This window comes from Vigna angularis, chromosome 6, assembly GCF_016808095.1.
Source record: "Vigna angularis cultivar LongXiaoDou No.4 chromosome 6, ASM1680809v1, whole genome shotgun sequence".
NCBI classification, from domain to species: domain Eukaryota; kingdom Viridiplantae; phylum Streptophyta; class Magnoliopsida; order Fabales; family Fabaceae; genus Vigna; species Vigna angularis.
The window spans coordinates 27,974,500-27,993,383 of NC_068975.1; the positions used below are offsets into that span (position 1 = coordinate 27,974,500).

Consider the following 18,884-nt stretch of genomic DNA (forward strand, 5'->3'; position numbering starts at 1 on the left):
ATATAAGAATTCGGATGTGTTCATGTAACACATTCAATTTCCAAGTAGAAGTGCTCAGCAAGTTGCATCATTGAAATATAGAAGCTAAACTATCTAAGGTTTCTCCTGACTGAAATTACGAATCAGATATAAGCAAGCATAGCTACTTTAGGTTACAAAAAGAAGTTCACTGTGTCGTGTCTATTTATGCATATATATCTAGTTCCTTTTTTGGGCATATTCCTAGTGAACTAGGGTCCACAAAATTAGTAGCTGATACACAATTAAATGTGGTAATTAGTTGTTAACATGTCCTGCAAAATAACTTTTCAGGTTCGCCTACTGAAGATTCCCTTTTCTGTAATCTAATAATTGCTGCTCTCTGTGCTTATCTGCACTAAGTTTAGATGTTTCCCAATTCAGCTTCCTCACTGCCTCTTCAGTTTCAATGTAGTTTGGAGGTACACCAGATCCTCCAGAAATTAAAGGAAACTTCACTTCTACATCTTTCCTGCAGCAGGAGTGTTGTGAGAAACGTCATTCATGATAAAGCCAAAAAAATTATATATCCAAAGTGAGATGAAAGCAAGAGAAAGAAAAGAGTGCTTTAACCAAGAAAAGAAATAAATGGTCATATTCAAGTCAGATGAGGAAAAAATGAAAGTCTTAATAAAGTAGTTCTAGCTGCAAGCAATGGTTTGGGAATTATTCAACTGCTCATTTTTTCTGATTAACATATATATACCATTCAATAATGGTCACAATTTAGAAAAAAATAATACTTGTCATCCATCATATATCTTTCATAAATGCATAATTGTCAGGAGACTTGATTATTTCTTATTAATGTAACTATATATTAGATGATGATAACACCTTTGAAAAGCATTACTTGTGATCATAATGGGAAAACATGGTTAAACTTCCATTACCTATATCATAATATGTTCTTGCCCAACTGAATGTGCAAAAAAATTTACCACCTAGCCACACTGTAATCTTACAAAAAAAGAATATTGCCTGCTATTTATTACAGCTTTCCTTCTAAATTTAAAAATAAAAATTACATCCTTTCCCCTCGAAACTTATCCATTTGGTAATCATAGCAGTTCCCCAATTAAAACTGTCAATTGCCGATCCATTGACATGCATGGTTGTCCATTACTACAAAACTAGTACTTGGTACACGAGCTTTTCTTCAGTAGTTTGTAGCATTTTTTAAACGCCGTTAGAAATAACTTTTTTCTTTAGCACGTTACCAACCATAAGTAAGTTCTTTAAATGCACGTTACTAACCAGAAGTAACGTTCTTTAAAACGCTCGTTTCAAATTTTCAACATTTATTCCTAGTTTGCCCTTTAAACATTTATTAAATCTCCTTTTTAAAATTTTTTCTATATAAGACATGATTTTATTATTTTTAATTCTTATTACACGGTAAAAGTTTCTTATTTGGAATCGTTACAATGATAGACAATAAGTTTATTATTATCACCAAGATACTTTTGTAATATATGATTTATTTCAAGTTTTATATCAGTTAAAATATTCTTTTACTATTTTAGGATTCTTTTACTATTTTAGGATTGTAGTTCAACACATCAAAATTGAAAGATGGTATATTTTTAGATATCTTTCGTATTACACTATGCATTTTAACTCTATTTTTACTTTATTTAAGCTTTGAACAGAAATACTGCAAGATATAGTATGAGTTTAATGATAAATAGACAATATGAAAAATATTGACAATTGAAAACAATAAATATATAACTAAAATAATTTATCTACAAATTAAAATATTATACCGGTTTAAAAATAATTTAAAATTAAAACTAGAACCACCCTCAAAATATATTTTACCATTAAAAATAAAATTTTATCTCAAATATCATACAAACATGTCCAATTATGTAATTTACTTTTATAAGCTCGTTTAACTAATAATTTCGTCAAATACTTATATTTTAGTATGCTAACTTGAAATTTTTTTAACTACCATCTAGTTTTGCCAAATATGGCTCATAATATATTAGGGAAAAAACCATTTTTCATCAAGTAGAACATTTAAAAACTGGTGTGATTTTTGTTTGGGATAAATTTGATTTTAGTCCCTAAACAGACACAAAATTGAATTTCTTCGGTCTCAAATTTAAGTACTTTTTGGTCACCAAACTTTAAAAATTATTGAATATAGTCGTTTTAACACAATAATGTTAACTTTTTTAGGTGTTAAATGATATTCTAGGCTAGGATTTAAGTTGTATATACAATTTATCACGTTCTACCTCAAATGCCAACCTAAAAACACCGTTTAACATGTAAAGAAAAATTAGCATTAATAGATTATATTAGTTCATTTTTAAAGTTTAGAACAAAAATTAATTTTAATTTTATATCTAAATTAGACACTAAAAACACATTTAATTTCTTTTTTTAGCATATAAAGAAACTAATGTGTAAAGCATACTGGTGACACATACTGTGGGGATATAAATCAATTGGATGAAGTATTTGTTAAATATGTTAGCAATTTGGGTTATATATATATATATATATATATATATATATATATATATATATATATATATATAACAAATCATTAAATGAGTTAAGATAATTATATTTTATTAGCCAATTTATGAAATGATATAATTAATTAATTGTGGTTAAGAACATATATGTCATGAAAAGATTATTGTTGGTGTGACAAATTAAAATATTAAAACTTAAGGAAAATTAAGTGACAGAGGTTATATAAAAGAGTCATAATCCTCGTCTATGAGAATGTTTATCATTCATTTCTTTCTCTTCATCTCCTAGAAAATCAAGAGGAGGAAACCTAGGGTGCTTTACAGAGGAAAGATCTATACCAATATTCGTTATTCATTAATTGTTCCTTGTCAATCTAAGTACGCTTCCGTTTTCTATTATAAAATGGATGTTTTTTGTTCTAAAGGGGATTGAGAACTGCTCTGTTTATGGAAAGGTTTATTGCTAATTAATTATTGATTTGTGTGATTGATAATCTAACAAAATAAAATTCTTCTAGGTTATTGAAATGAGCAAAATTGAACTATAGAAATATTTATCTTAAACCAAAAAGTAATATTAACTATCATAAGAAGGGTATAAAATAAAAGGACAATCATCTAAATCAAAGATGTAAAAGAAAGGGGAAGCTTAATTTGACACTGACCTGCTACCAAGAGCAAACATGCCACTTCTCTTAATCATCCCACCATCCAATGACAAAGCTCCTTCATGAATGCATGGGAGAGCAAGCAGCATTTCTTTCCGGGTTTTATATATTTGTAGGCGAGAAAAAAGTCCATAAAATAGTGTCTCTCTAAGACCATACCCAATCTCAGTAACAAAAGATAAATGTTTTGAGTCCAAATGGATCATGTTTACTGCATAATCCACAAACCCAGCAGGGCACTCCCCATTAGGTAATCTTGGCTTTGGAAGAGCCAACTTCTTTTCTGGATCATCAGCTACCAACCCTCCAACAAAGGGCCTGCAATAACAACAACCACAACATTGCTTTAAAAGGTATGAGTAAAGGAAAATGTCTTTTTAACAACTTATTTTAACAATTTTTTTACAACAACTTATGTGATAGCTTCTAATTGGTTTATTTTAAATACACGGACCAATAAAATAATGTCACCCAGTCTATTGTCAAAAAGTTATTAAAAAAAGTTGTCATGAGCAGAGAGGTTCACATTCCTTCTAAATTATGCATGTAGAGATTTTTGTTTTTTAAGGTAAAAGTCACTTTTTAATGCTAGATTTTATTTGCGGATATTCTTCCTTTCCTTCTACTTTTACCACCAAGCCAATTCTATATCCCCTATGAATGTATAGAGTTGGAAACTGAGTTTTTCACATATTATTAAGAGAATAATAGAGAAAAAGACCTTGCACATGCCACACAAAATTAATCATAAATAGGATCTTTATGTCTGTCTCCCTTTATATGAACCTATGCTGCTAAAAAAATGTCACAAGAGAAGCTAAATTTACATATTTGTCAAACTTGCCTTAAATCTGCAAGAGATATGACAGAAAACCTGCCATTAATTCTCTTCCCAATTGAAGACCCTATGCCATACAATCCAGCATTACAGTTTATCAAGCCCTCATTATCATACTTCTCCAGTGCATTAATGCCTTCATAGGAACTGCAGACAACCGCAAGCATTGTCTCCAAGCCCAGAAACTCAGAAAGGATCCTGTATTTAGACAAAATCGAAAGTTTTTTAGTTAAATAGATGCTTCTTTCTCTAGTTCTAAGATTCACACCAGTACCCATGTGCTTGGAAATTTCATATCAGTATTATTAATGACTGTATTTAAAGAACAACGAGACTCATGTTCTAAAATCTGAAAATTAAATAAGACTACAAGAGATATTTATTAGAAAGTGGTTTTTAAGCCTAACTCAACTTCACAAAACCAATACACCCCCTTCATGCTGAGGTATATACATCTCGAGCGTGAAAGTAGAATTAATGGATGGTCCGATAGTGAACAGAATGTCCACATAGATCTCGCTAGAATAGGCTTCAACCATTGCTCTGATACCATATTGAGAAGTGGATTTAAAGCTTAACTTAAATCCACAAAACCAATGCCCACATAGTTCTCATTAGGAAAGACTCTAAACATGACTCTGACACCATATTAAGAAGTGGACTTTAAGCCTAACTCAACCCCACAAAACCGGTTTGTAAGGTGAGGTTTGCACCCCACTTATATATTATAATTTGGCCTTATCTCTAGTCGATCTGAGACTTCTAACAGTATTGTTTGTTGTAAAGAGATGGGTGTTAAAATTTTTAAAATAAAATGAAATAAATTATATTAACCTGCTAAGATTATCACTCTCAACTTTGCCGAGGGTTGCAACAACTCCCACAATGTCCTTTGTTAATGTTAAACCCGATGTCTGAGCATTACTTTTTAGCCAACTAAATACAGCAGCAGCAGAGTTTTCTTTCTTCAAGATCTGTTCCATTGTTTCCTCTTCGGTATGAAAGGCACCATTTCCACTATCTAATGTAATTACATTATTTGAATGGTACTTTGCAAGTCTCACTAAAAATTTCATTAGCAAAAAACATTGGAGTGAGTTAAATTCGAAGAACTTGATTAAAGTGGGTCTCTCAAGAGTAATGATACGATGCAGTATTAAACTGAGCACTTTATTTAAAACTCTAATTACTCCCCACATATCCCCTACTTTTCCCTAGGAAACAAGTAAAATAAAAACCAGAATAGATTTCCAGACATACCTTGCAAGTCCAATATTGATTCAGCTAACTGGTTTGATTGAGAATTAATAAACTTAAGGTTATCTTCGTGCTGTTTGATAATCTTAGATCTCTCTCTGATGTCATCGTTTAGATTCAGCTGAAACAGCAAAAGAAAATCACGTGGAAAAATATTAAGCACCAGAACAATTAAAACATTTAAGCTACATAGTAATATTAACATGAAGTCATCAACATCACTTGGTTCAACCACTGTCAGATTCTCAAAAAAGATTATATTCAGTCACGGGTTCTTCATGGGACTTTTAGTAACAGAATGCAGGTCCTGCTGCAATGAAAGGGTTTTGGCTGCAATAAACTGTAAAAGATGTCGTTCATAAAAAAATGGTACAAACCCTAGTATATCCTTAACTGGGATCAAGTATCTTGGTTTACTTCAATCAATAGAAGAGCCATGCCCCCATATCAAATCATGATTTGTATCACCAACAAAAGGTTTCAAAAAGCAGTACTTATAAAAACTGTACCTTTCAGAGTTTTCACATCCATAGTTGCAGACAATTAACCTCAACATTTTTAGAACTTTTCACAACTGTAATTGTGGATGAACAGCCCACAACCTCAAGGTTTTTGGAGTTTATGCGCCGTAATTGCAGTGAGTTAAGTAGGATCTATTCACACAGAGTTCTCTTATAATTCAATAGATCGCGAAGAACCGATAACCGCCATTCGTACAAACCGAAATTGGGTCTCCCAAAATCCCTCATTATGCAGGAATTTAAAGAATCTCAACCTATGATTTAAAAATTGAAGACTAAAATGGACTAAACTCCAAATTGTGCTGGACCTGAACAATAAATTCTGAGCTTGCTGCACATCCTTTTAATGGCAAAAAATTAACCTTCGTAGGAAGTTTTAAACTTTCACATTAGCTTCGTCCATGTTAAGATTTAGCTCATGCAAATAACAGAAAAATTACAGCATAAGATATTGCATAGCAGCAAAGGTAGAATGGTACAAAAAAGAACCTCACCGTGTGGTTAAGCCGAGACATTATGGAACCTTGTTGTTGTGTTTTGATGACTATCTCTGTTTCTGCCCTGCTTTCTTTCAAGTCAAATTCCCAAACTTTGCTATTTTCAATCGTTAAATACCAAAATACAAAACCAAAACATAGCAGTCAGCAGTGGTACTTTCGTCATTTTGTTAAAGTTCTCTGACATCTGAACCCTACATCTGATGCTTTAAATACTTCACACAACACAGTTCCGAATCCAAGGTTTTATCGCTCCAAATCTTTAATATTTGTTGCGCCTGCCAACATTTTCATTTACTTTTTAAAATTAAATGACATTTTTCTCATTATTATAATGATATCTCTTTTAATTTTATACTATTGTTTAATTTTTTTCTTCTAATTTCTGTTAAATAAACAACAACTACATTTAATAGTGATACACTGTATAATAATAAATGACGCGGGATAATTAAGATTAGCCGTTGACAAAAGTAAATGAATATAAATAAAAAAATATATTTTTAACAGCTTTTTTTTTAACAACTTGTTATTAATATTTTTTAACAATAAATTCAAATATACTAATAAAATAATGACACTGTTATCAAAAAATTTATTATGAAAAGTTATTAATATCAGAGTCCATATAAATATATGACAGGAATAATAAATATTACTTCAAAATACATTTATTTATTTTTTTGTATATGATAAAAGTAAAATTATTCAAAATAATTGAATAAAATTTATAAAAATAATCATGATAATATGAGAAAAAAAGTATTTAACTTATCTCCATTCAACCTTATACTCAACCACAAATACGACCTAATTTCAAAATAAGCATTCATAATCTTTCTACACCTAAACATATAGCCTCACGAAAGACAAAAGCCAACTTAACCAAAAATTTAAGGTTCATAGCTTTTCAACAAGTGGTGTTGGAGCTTAGGTCATTCCAAGCTTCTTCAAGTGCATCAAACATAAAAACATAAAAAAAACTCAAGATTCTTAAAAATTCTACTTCTATCGTAACTCAGTTTAGTGATATTTTTATCAACAGTTTTACATTTAAATAAACCAAAATAGAGTGTATAAAAAAATATACATACATAATTTATATTATTTTGTTCAACTGAATAAGCTAATTCTAATTTAAAGAATGTCAAATTTATTATTTTTATTTAAAAAGTTGTTATTGATTTTTTTTTTCAAATAGATTTCATAACAAAAATTAAGATGTAATCATGAAGCCTTTTTATAAATTTGTAAATGTTGAATTTATGCAAACAAAATATATAGTGAGATGGGCTATGATAGTTTATTTTCCAAAATATTAATAACTGTTAATTATTGAAAGCTATAAATTATGGGGAAAATCATGATGCAAGACATAAAAATTTATTATTTTAAAATTTCAATTAATAAAAATATTTAAAAATGTGTTAAGGAAGATATTTCTGACACTTATGGTTTATAGCAATAGGGAAATCCATCACAACAAAAGCCTGCGTTGTTATTGGCGAAAAAATCACTAAATCGTTCTTTTAGTAACAAAATATATATTTGGGCTTGTTGGCTTCATCGTCCAATTGATGGCAGCTTCTTCCTGCACCTCTGTATATTTCAGCCTGCAACCTCATATAAAATATTATTATTTTATCTTTTTTAGATTAAAAAAATCTTAAAGTCAAAGATTTGGAAGTCACTTTTTTCTTTAAAAAGTATTTTGGAAACAAAAAGTAACTTCTAAATTGTTTAATTCATAAAAGTCAAATGACTTTTAGATTAAGTAATTTAGAATAATTTTTTTCTTAAATATTTTTAGCTTTTAAATTATGCAATCTAAAAAATTTAAAAATTATATAATCTAGAAACTTCTTTTAACTTCAAAGGTAATCCAAAAAGGATAAAATGGAAAAGTTTTTTTATGTGGGGTGCAAGAACAAGCATACGGAGGTGTAGTAGAAAAATGCCCCAATTGAGCCATACAAGGTGTAGTTTTACTTGCCATAGTTCATTGGGTGTTGCTCTCTCCACCATCACTCTATACTTCTTTCACCTCCCCACATTATTTTAAATACAATTATATCCTTAAGTTAAAAAGAGTTTTACTTTTACCCTATTTTAAATAATTTGAAACCCTAATTTTACTTTTCCAGCACCCACCCACGAAACTCTCTTTCCCTTTTCCCATTTTCGTTTCACCTCCCTACCTCCCGCACTTCTATTTCTTTTTCTTCCCAGTTTTTTTTTTGTTTGAAAGCTTCCATTGCCGCCATGGTGTGAAGGAGCGTCGTCACCGTGGTGTGGAGGAACATCGAGGAACATCCAGAGCATCAACCAGCCTGAGGAAGTATACATCAACGGAGGTGACATCCTTCAACAGTTGTCCCCTAATAAAACAAACTCTAAAATAAAAAACGTAATCTTTAAACGGGAGGTGACATCTTCAACGAATGTCAACATCCGTTTAAGGTAAAACGGATGTCGACATCCGTTGAAGGATGTCACCTCCGTTTAAAGGTTATGTTTTTTATTTTAGGGTTTTATTTCAAGGTTTATTCGAATACGAGGAAGCACTCCACGCATTGCACCACGAGAGGGAGACTGCTTGATAATTCTTTCCACCATCACCAACCTTTGCAACTTGTAGTAAAATTAAAAAATAATAACCTTAAAAATAAAATTTTACTGAGAAACAAAATAGTAAAGGGGAGGTGGAGGTGGAGGTGGAGGGAGAAAGGTGTGGTGGTGGAGGTAGCAACACCCTAGTTCATTAGACTTGGGAAATATTTTCTTACACCCTATATTTTCTTCCTGCACCCTCGTGTTTTCATCCTTCACCCCATAGTTTCTAACCCCTGTTGAAAATAATAGAAAACGACTGTGTAAGATTTTTTCCGTGTTTTAGCGAAAGGAGTAGCAAAATCATTTCACGAAAACATCAGGATGCAGGAAGAAAATCCCTTAAGACTTTTTTTTTATTATTAAAAGTTATTTTCTTGATATTTAAGTTCATGTTTAATTAATTTCTACAAAATTGCTTCCTGTTTAAAACCAAACAAGACCCTGCTTGTCTAATTGCTTTTCATAGAAGTTGACTGTGAAACTTTACAAGTTGTTTCGTGCCTTGAAAATATCTGCAATTATGATGATTTTAGAGAATTTTGACAATGATATTTCTCCTACACAATAGACTTTTTTGAGAGATAGTAACAAAAAGAAGATGAAGGAGTGGGCTAAGTTAGGTGGTAGCTATCCGAAAAATAAAAAAGATGAAAATTAAGAAACACATGTGAGTATGTTCCTCGTTTAACTCGTCATAGTAGTGAGGATTATTTTGATTTTGATTATATAAAGCAGTGGTAGAGACATGCATTCACCATTGAATTTGAAGCAACCATGGAAGCAAAAGAAACTGGATGGGACAGCCTAACGTGTGGTTTTGTGAAGGAGCTGATCAAGTCAATCATACCCACTTTCCTTCCTCTTATGGAATCAAACAGTTTTTTTCTGAGTTGATATCTTTGTTTTTGGATGGATATGGATCCCACACTTTGCTTTTAATGTGGATATGCATGCAGAAAAAAGGACATATATTTATAAGTGGCTATCGCAGTGACCACCACCACACATGGCATGTTTGCTACTTCAGATTTTATTACACAAAACCAACCCCACATCCCATCCACACCCTAATCCTTCACAACCCCCAAAGAGAAAGGACAAGGATGCTTTAAACATTCAAGATTAGAATCATCATCCAAACTCGAATAAAGGCTATGTTGCTGCCACTTGAGGTATGGGCAACCACCAACTTCAGCCTTTCGATCCTTATTTCCTCGTATTTTCTCTTTTTTCAGGTTACTATGCATGTTTCAGCTCCCCATGTCTTGTTCCTAGGACCAGTTACATTTTATATGCAAAGTGTTTATTATGATAATATATGTATTCCAGTTTCAACTGCACGTATGTATATGTGTTAAACTTGCACAGTGTTACTCATTAATCATAAATAGTTATTAAAGTTTGTCTCCTACTTCTTGTTTTATATTAATGAGTGCAATGTCATATACGAGTATTAAACTTACAATTTATATTTTTTCTGTATTACTATAACCCTTTTGATAACTCTAATTGTAAATATATATAGAGAGAAAAATACTGAAATATGCTAAAAGTTTGTTAAAATATATATCAGATATGTGAGAGGATAGAAGATAGGTGTTGCTACCAAAGTTAATTATATTATATGGCAATGACATGTCTAAATAGAAAAACAGTCATTGACACTAGAAGATCAACACAACAGGTATAAGGAAGAAAAATATTTTCCAAGCCCACAATTGTATCAATACTCTGGTTATGCTAATCTCACAGTTAGCATGCATAATTGACAGTATAGAATTTTTCGACCACGCCCAATAATCTCATGGTGATTAAGAATTGAATTCACAGTTTAAATACTCATTTATCTTTCCATTATCTAAGATACTCTCTTAAACTTAAAAGACAAAATCACGACGGAATTTTACACTTCAAAAAGGAGACATTAATATCTCTCGTATGTATGATGATTGAAAAACTTATTTTTAGGAAACTAGAGAAATTTTAATGGGACATAGATACATGAACGGCCAAGAAATAACATTCCACACACCAAATCCAGAATATAAGCTCTTTGTAAATGGCTGCAACTGCTCATTACTATCTTATTAGTGAAGTCATGTGTCTGCAAAATGTTCATATGGCCACTTCATTCTTATTCTAAACCCTCTTAGATCTTGAAGGGCTGGATTTACTCTCAAAAGACAAAAGAAAATCAGAGATTTACAACTCTGATGCAGTAGCAGTAAAACATGTTATTGTGACAAAGTTGACGACTTGGGTGGCTACACTTGAGTTGTCTCCTTCTATATATCTCATGTGATTACCGACAAGATTTTGAGACAGCACTCTGTTTCTTAAAAAAAATACATGAGAATTTTGTATCTCAACAGATACTGTTAGTAGGAGTATTCAACATTTAATTTGTTTTCCAATAATACGCGAAAATATGTGTTTTTGATATTAAAAATATAGTAAAATCTCACAATATAATAAACTAAAATACATTTGGAGAGAGAAAGAAACAACTGATACAGATTAAATATCTATTACAAAATTGAAGATGTAAATGCTAAAATAATATGTGTAAGTTTAACTTATTAACAAGGTTTATTTTTAACTCTTACTTCAGCATAAAACTTTTAACAATATTATTTCAATGCAGATTAAAATTATTTATACTTTTTAAAAAATAATAATCCTGTAAAAGATTATAAACTATTGAAGAGGAAAATAGATGATATGGTACTGTAATATTTTATCTTTCTACAATAAAAGTTATATTTTTTTTAACGTAAAAAATTATATTATGTTGTTTACTTATCTAAGTTTTATTAAGGTAAAAAAAAAACTTAAAGAGAAAGCACTCATTTCTTAACTTAATAAAAAATATTCATATCCACATAAATATTTGTAGCCAAAATTCATAATAAATATAAACAAAAACGTGAATACATATCCAGAATAATAAATATATTTAGGGCCAGAATAATAAATATATTTAGGGCCTAAAATGTTGATAAATATAAATTTTAAATAGATAAGGAATAATTAAATGACGACTTATATCATTGCAAAGGAAGGTTATCCATTATTATTTTTCTTTATTAAACTAAAGGTTTGATTCGGTTTAAAAGAAAAAAAAGAGCTTGTAAAGAAGTAGATAATAGAGATCTTTAAACACTTTATTCTTTCTTTAACTCTTTCAAATCTAAAAGATAACTAGGCTATTTTTATTTAGCTTAATACAACACAAGAAGATAACAATGTGAGAATCAAGCGCACTCATTTAGATTGTTGATACGGGGTAGTTCTAGATGTAATAATATTTTCTTTGAGAATGTTTTGCTAAGAGAAGATGATATTGTTGTAGGGTTTGATACTTTAATTATTAGAAATTTTTATGGAAAATTTTGAAAAGTGTATAAGGAATGTTTTGTTTATTGTCATGTTATCTTAGATAATTAACTTTGGTATCTTCTTCAAGTGGACATTGAATTAGATATATGAAAAGTAAGGTGAAATTTTTATTATATCATCTATCCAATTATAAATGTGCATGTGCTTGTTTAATTTTCACCAATTTTGATATAATTATAGTATGTATATTTATGCATGCACTTGTGGATGATGGGAGAGATGATTCTAAAAACAGTCTAAGTTACATTTGTTTCTTGGACTACTGTGTTTGTCCACCAATGTAACTAAATTAAATTGGATTAGTATAAGTATTTTAGTTATTTGTTTGTTTGTAATTTTTATTTAGATTTGTTACAAACAAATTTTCAAAACAAACTTTTTTTGGTAAAAAAACATTTAACAATGGAATAATAATTCATAACTTTTGCAGAACTATATTTTTTAAAAATTACAAAAAAGAAATAGCTTATAATGTTAATATAAAATAATATATTATATTGTAGTACAATAAAAATATATTAACTAATTTTAATTTTTATAGTAATATTTCATGAAACGTTATTATAACAACATTACTTGAAAATATAATGTGCACTTATTTGATATCAAATATTTAAATTATATAAATATTATTGAATAATATTTTAATATTTAAAAAATAAAAGTATCAATGTTTAAATAATTATAATAATAAATTTGTGGGAAAAAATATAAAAATAAGAAAATGATTCGTGTTTGTAAATTATGGGATAGTATTTCTTCAGTTCCACCTAATTCACAAATTAAGTAACCGTAAAATCTCATACGTTTCAATCCATTTTGACAGTTTGATATCTCTTTAGCCAATCGATGTTTTTTTTAAAAAAAAAATATTAAAAACAAAATGATTAATATAAACAGTTTTTAAGCTACTGTCTATGTACAAATCTAGGAAAGAAACATGAATGGGTTTATTCACTGTGTTTTGTCACATAACTGTTCTTTTTATAATCAATTTTCCCTTATTTTTATTTTTTTTCAAGTTGCGAGTTTCAATCACTTTAGAAAGGCAACACATGCACCACATGATTGTTGTCATTGCAGAACTAATAATTAATAAAAGTAACTTAGCACGTGAACATTTTCTACAATATCAAATTTCAAGACAGGGACACCGACACCTATGATGCAGGACCACTCAACACACTGCTATGCTATGTGCTAGTATTCTTATCTTTGCAGAACGGTACCTATGTTTTCATGTATTTTATTTCCTGTCTTGGAATATCAATAAAATAAATAGGACAAGTTTAGCTTCCCTGTTTTTTTTCTTTTTTCATAGATAGTCTTTTAGCCTAATGCTCCTTTCTGCATGAATTAGAGACACCTCAATTTCCTAGAAAGGTAGTAATAACAAAGGAACGGTCAAGAATTTAAGAGCAGTACCAATATGGCAATACTTTTCTTCCTTATCATATGCATCAAATATTCGGACTCATTTGATTGCAGATAAAGTGATAGGGGAAGGAACCAAAATCAAACAAATTATGTGCAATTTGTAACACAAAATACAATCCACTCACTTTGCATAAATGTTCAGTTTCTTATCTCTACACTGCCACTAGTAATCTCACCTTATTATTTATTATAATAAGTAGAAGTATGTCCTCGTGCAGATTGGAAAGACAACTCTTCAGTAAACTGAATAAAGCATAACTAAAACTCCAAACAACAAGTTTACTTGAATACTTATGAAGGCAAAAACAACTTAAAACATACACAATAAAAAATTTTACAATTATATGTCTCTCTAATAAGAAAGAACACATAAACAATATAAAAATTATAAAAAAAAAAACTAATACTCTTCCCTCTTAAGCAAGGGACAAGAGTGAAAAGGAAAACCTTAAAAACATGATTTCAGACATGTAAACAAACTCTTTACCCATAACAACTAGATTGGTTAAACTAAATAAAATAATTGACATAGCAGGAACAATATTTCTGATGTGTATACACTATAGACAAAACATAAAATGGCTGCCTAGATGGTTAATGGGGAGCTATTACTCTACTACTCTAGTTCCCACCGCTTTTACTTTTAGATACCGGTGTAACAAAAATTTCTGAGAAAGCTTTAGAAATTGGTTTTTCTCTATGTATGAATCCCTATAGCCTATGCTAAACTGCAGTTCATTTGTTATTCAACTGATAACAATGGCTGCAATGGGTTGGATTCTGGTGGGGAAAAAACAGCAATCAACTTGTCCTTTGTAAGTTGTTCGGATCCTTGGGACTTAATTACAAATGTGTGGAAAACAGTATCATTTACCGCAGCAAGTTTTGATTCTACAACACTGATTTGTGCCTCTCTGAGTGTTTGAATTACTTTGGAAACAGGGTGAGTATCAAAAGGGCAACTCACCTTTACAGTTACCTCATCTTGAGCTGCTTGAATATCCACATCAGGAGCTTCTTTCTCTTGATTTTTATTTTCAGATCTTGAGTTAGCTTCCAAAACTGATCCATCTTTCGAGGTGCTTCCAAATCTCTCTCTTTCAGCCTCCATGATTTTGACCTTCGCCTGAAGCTCGTTGATGTAGGCAATGGCATCGCCCAACAACGAAGCTTTGTCCATCTTGGAGATATTAGGGACTACAGATCTCAATGCATAGAACCGTTGGTTGAGCTTCTCACGTCTCTGTCTCTCGGCTTCCACATGATTCAGGGGTTCTTCCCTTCCATTAGCAGGCTTCCTACCCCGCTTCCTGGGCTTCCTTTCATCCAAAACACTGGCTTGCTCCTCCTTGCAAGAGGCCTCAACATCAGAAAGCTCTGAATCACCAACAACAGGTCTCACATGTGAGGGCCTAGAAGTGGCTCCGGTAAAGTCAATTTGCATTTGCACCTGCCTTTGAGGTTGATAGCCGTTGCCAAGCCTAAAATCCTGTCTAGCACCGTTAGGTAACTCCGCTACAACACTGCTCGTGGATGCCCTAGAAGCAAAAATCTCAACAGGACCAGCCTGTCTCACACCTGAATTCACTGCCCAACCCGGAACATGAAGACCATTCATTGCATTCGGATTGTTGTTAAGGTTATTCCCATTGGGGAGGGCATGGCCTGCCCAAGGCCTGTTATCCTCCATTTTTCTAACAGCAAGTTTCTCTCTGAAATGGGTCCGATTGCCAGTTGCGTTTGCAAAAAGCTTAGGAATTGGAACTCCACCATCTACCTTACTACCATCCCCAATGGCCAAACCTGTATAAACCGCATTCCCACTGGCGCTCACGTTCACCCCAGGGTACGGCGAACATTGCGTGGAGAACACAGATTTAACGGCCTGCACGAGTTCAAAACTCTCCGCTAACACTCTCACGGAACCCAGCTCCACCACTCCCAAATCAGTAGGGATCATAACGATGGTCTGAATTCCGGCAGATTTAACCAAGGAAGACCGCACGCAATAATCGGACACAGATTTCAGCCACAAATGCTTCCCGGAAACGAAGCACTTACCTGGGCCACCATGCCCGCGAGGGAAAGAGAAGTACATGGAAGCAAGGAAGAACATCTCCGTGTCGGTCACGTGGTCGAGGCCAAAGGCGTAATTGTCCTCATCCGATCCTCCAAAAGTAGTGTGCAGCTTCTGCAGCACCCCCTTCCTCATCCTCTGCTCCATCTCCTCGTCCACGCGAAGAAGCCTCAGCTTTCCTCTCACCGCACCCTCCTCTTCCTCGTTGGGCTCCCTGCAGCACCCGTCTCCCCAACCCAGAACCCAGTCACCGGATTTCGACTGCGAGAGCTGCCAGAAAATCGCGTAGTTCCAACTGAAATTTGAGTCGTTGGGACGCTCCACCAGATCCGAGAGCTTGTTCTGAAGTCCTTCGTCGCTCCCAACCGCCATTAAAACACTCTCATTCGACACCGAGTTTGTCGTTAAGAACTCCAGAGCGCGACCACCCAGAACAGCCCCAACAACGGCCTTCTCCTCCTCGTTCCACGCCACGCGCCCTGACCCCGCGTCAACCTTCATCTCCTGAACAAATTAAAACTACCACCCACCAACCAATTATCTCAAGTTTTCAACCCCTTAATCCAACACCACAAACCTCCTTTAATAACCGAAATGCAACTGTTTGTCCATTTCCATCTCATGAAGGTGCTCTCAGATCTTTCAGATTTGAGCTTCGCCGACCAAAGCTAAAATAAAAACAGAGACAAAGATAGAAACAGGAAGTGGGATTTACTTATGAGGTTAAGCTGGGAAAGGGGAGACAAAACTGGACGAGAAAGGAAAGTTGTGGGGGAGAAACACACATTCGGAAAAAACTGCGAGTGGAAGGAAACAAAAGCAGAGACAAGGAGGGATGTCGCCACCGAATGAAAAGAAAAGAGCGTTTTGTTGCTTGGTTCGTAACGGAAAATGAAAATTGGAGAAAGGAAGAAGGAAGAGGAAGCAAGGCACGAGGGTAGAGAAGGAGAAACCCACGAGAAGAGAGAGAATTGAAAGATGAAGGTTACACTCTGCTATAGCCTCTACAACTTCTAACTGCAAAACGCTAAACCATGGTTAGGTCAACCTACCTTTCTCACTTTACCACAGTTAGTACACAACAATTATGTCCTCTCCTCCCCTTTTTTTTTCTTATTATTAATTAATTGGAACATATTGTAAAATTTTCTTATCCACGTTTTTTATTCATTTATCCACGTTTGATGAAAAGAAAGCATTTAAACACGGGTATGTATTTTATATTTGACGGCAGAAGAATCATTAAGCAAATATTATTTTAGTATATATATATATGATATAGTATACATGTTTATTGTATAATAAGATATACAATAAATAGATACTTTCAAGTATGCGATAAATAAATGGTTTGAATATATAAATTATATTTTTAAATTTAAGATCATTATTATTATTAACCATTGATATTTAAAAAAATTAAAAATAAAGTAACTGTATTGGAATGATAGATGAAAATAAGTTAGGTTAAATCATTTAATTGATAATAAAAATAGAATATATTAATAACATATTTTTAATTTTGAAGAAAAATATATGACATACGTTTAAGCTTTTACATTTAGTTCCAGTCATTGGTCTATTGATTGTAAAAATATTAAAATAAATGAAAAAGAATTAAATTTAGCTTTCAAAAAAAATAAATTATAACTTATCATATATATTCACGTATATAATCAATTCAGGTTTATATATATATATATATATATATATATATATATATATATATATATATATATATATATATATATATATATATATATATATAACTAAATATAATAAATAAAATAATAGACTTAACAAATAATAAGTTTTGTTAAAATTGGATTCTAATTTATGATTTTGATATTATGTTAAATGGTAAAATTTTATAAGTTTAACTCAATTTTATAAATTAAGTTAGTGAAATTTTCATGTCTTTATATATTATGAACAAACAACAAATGTTATTAAAATAAAATAGACTCTAATTCATAATTTTGATATCATGTTAAATAAAAGTGAGCTTTAAGTTTAATTCGATCCTATAAAATCAATTTGTGAAATTTACACTCACTTATATATATTCTAAATTATCATTGTCTCTAATTCATTCGAGACTTTTGAAACCTACTATGTAATCTAAATGTTTGGATAAATGAGCATTTGTAAAAGACTAGATAAGAATGCCTCTACATCATTATATATGTCATGTCATTGCTCAATTATTCTATTTACAAATAGCATTGGACAAAATTAACTAAACTATCAATTAACTATATTATATTATACCAAAAATACTGAACTATTTAGACTAAAAACATAACATTATCATTCAATAGTTTAGTTTTAAACAACTGAACTTCTAAAGTTGTAGTATAGTTTCATTAACTTAAAACTATATCATTTATACCCTTTACTTATTTGAAAGTCTCTAAAGTTGCACTTTAGTTTAGTTGTTACTGACTCAACCAAACTTTAGCGGTAGTTGACTCGGGCAAATTAAACAAATTTTCGATTGGAGCCGAATTAACCTAACTCGGTCGATATTTTTGCCCAGAACCAACTTTATCGAATTCAGTCGATTTTCAGTTAGAGTCGACTCAGGTAATTTTTGGTTGAAACTGACTTGGTCGGATTTTGTAGGGACAAACACAATTGAGTTCTGGTCGTGACCGACTTTGCAAAATTTGATGACCGACTCGATTGAATTTGGTCGACTTTCGGTCAAGACTGGCTTGATCAAGTTTCAACCATGGTAGTCCCGATCAATTTTCCACAAGGACTGACTCTACTGAATTTGGCCAAATTTCGATCAAGATTCGACTTTACTGAGTTTTAGTTGTGGTCGTCCCAAACAAATTTGCTAGATTTTCATTCGAAGTTGACTCAACAGAATTTCAGTTGGAACTGACTTGACTGAGTTTCAACCGTTGCGATCTTGACCGATTTTCTATTGTGATTGTTCCAGCCGAATTCGACCAATTTTTGGTAAGGATCGACTAATTCAAGCTCAGTTGATTTTTTGTCGAGACAAACTCAATTGAGTTTCAAATGTGAATGTCATGATGAATTTAGCTGAATT

General features: G+C 31.8%; 2 protein-coding genes across 2 annotated transcripts; both read right to left on the minus strand.

Moving 5' to 3' along the window:
• Window position 1: 1 nt before the first annotated feature.
• Window positions 2-6,484, minus strand: LOC108340989 (protein DEFECTIVE IN MERISTEM SILENCING 3). Its single transcript, XM_017578582.2, has 6 exons — window positions 6,292-6,484; window positions 5,280-5,397; window positions 4,854-5,082; window positions 4,026-4,217; window positions 3,179-3,499; window positions 2-490 (listed from the first exon to the last, which is right to left on the minus strand). Exons 1-6 carry the CDS (start codon window positions 6,310-6,312, stop codon window positions 319-321), a joined length of 1,053 nt encoding a protein of 350 aa, XP_017434071.1. The 5' UTR covers window positions 6,313-6,484; the 3' UTR covers window positions 2-318.
• Window positions 6,485-14,203: 7,719 nt separating this feature from the next.
• LOC108343531 (transcription factor MTB1) lies at window positions 14,204-16,820 on the minus strand. The gene has a single exon (XM_052878804.1). It carries the CDS (start codon window positions 16,319-16,321, stop codon window positions 14,486-14,488), a length of 1,836 nt encoding a protein of 611 aa, XP_052734764.1. The 5' UTR covers window positions 16,322-16,820; the 3' UTR covers window positions 14,204-14,485.
• Window positions 16,821-18,884: the final 2,064 nt, after the last annotated feature.

Excerpts from the sequence above, each read along its gene's own strand:
- LOC108343531 (XM_052878804.1), bottom strand. The coding sequence starts at position 16,321 with ATGAAGGTTGACGCGGGGTCAGGGCGCGTGGCGTGGAACGAGGAGGAG.
- LOC108340989 (XM_017578582.2), bottom strand. The coding sequence starts at position 6,312 with ATGTCTCGGCTTAACCACACG. Across the intron at positions 4,218-4,853 it reads GAGAGTGATAATCTTAGCAG|GATCCTTTCTGAGTTTCTGG; the intron begins GTTAATATAATT and ends GTCTAAATACAG. Across the intron at positions 3,500-4,025 it reads ATATCTCTTGCAGATTTAAG|GCCCTTTGTTGGAGGGTTGG; the intron begins GCAAGTTTGACA and ends TTGTTATTGCAG.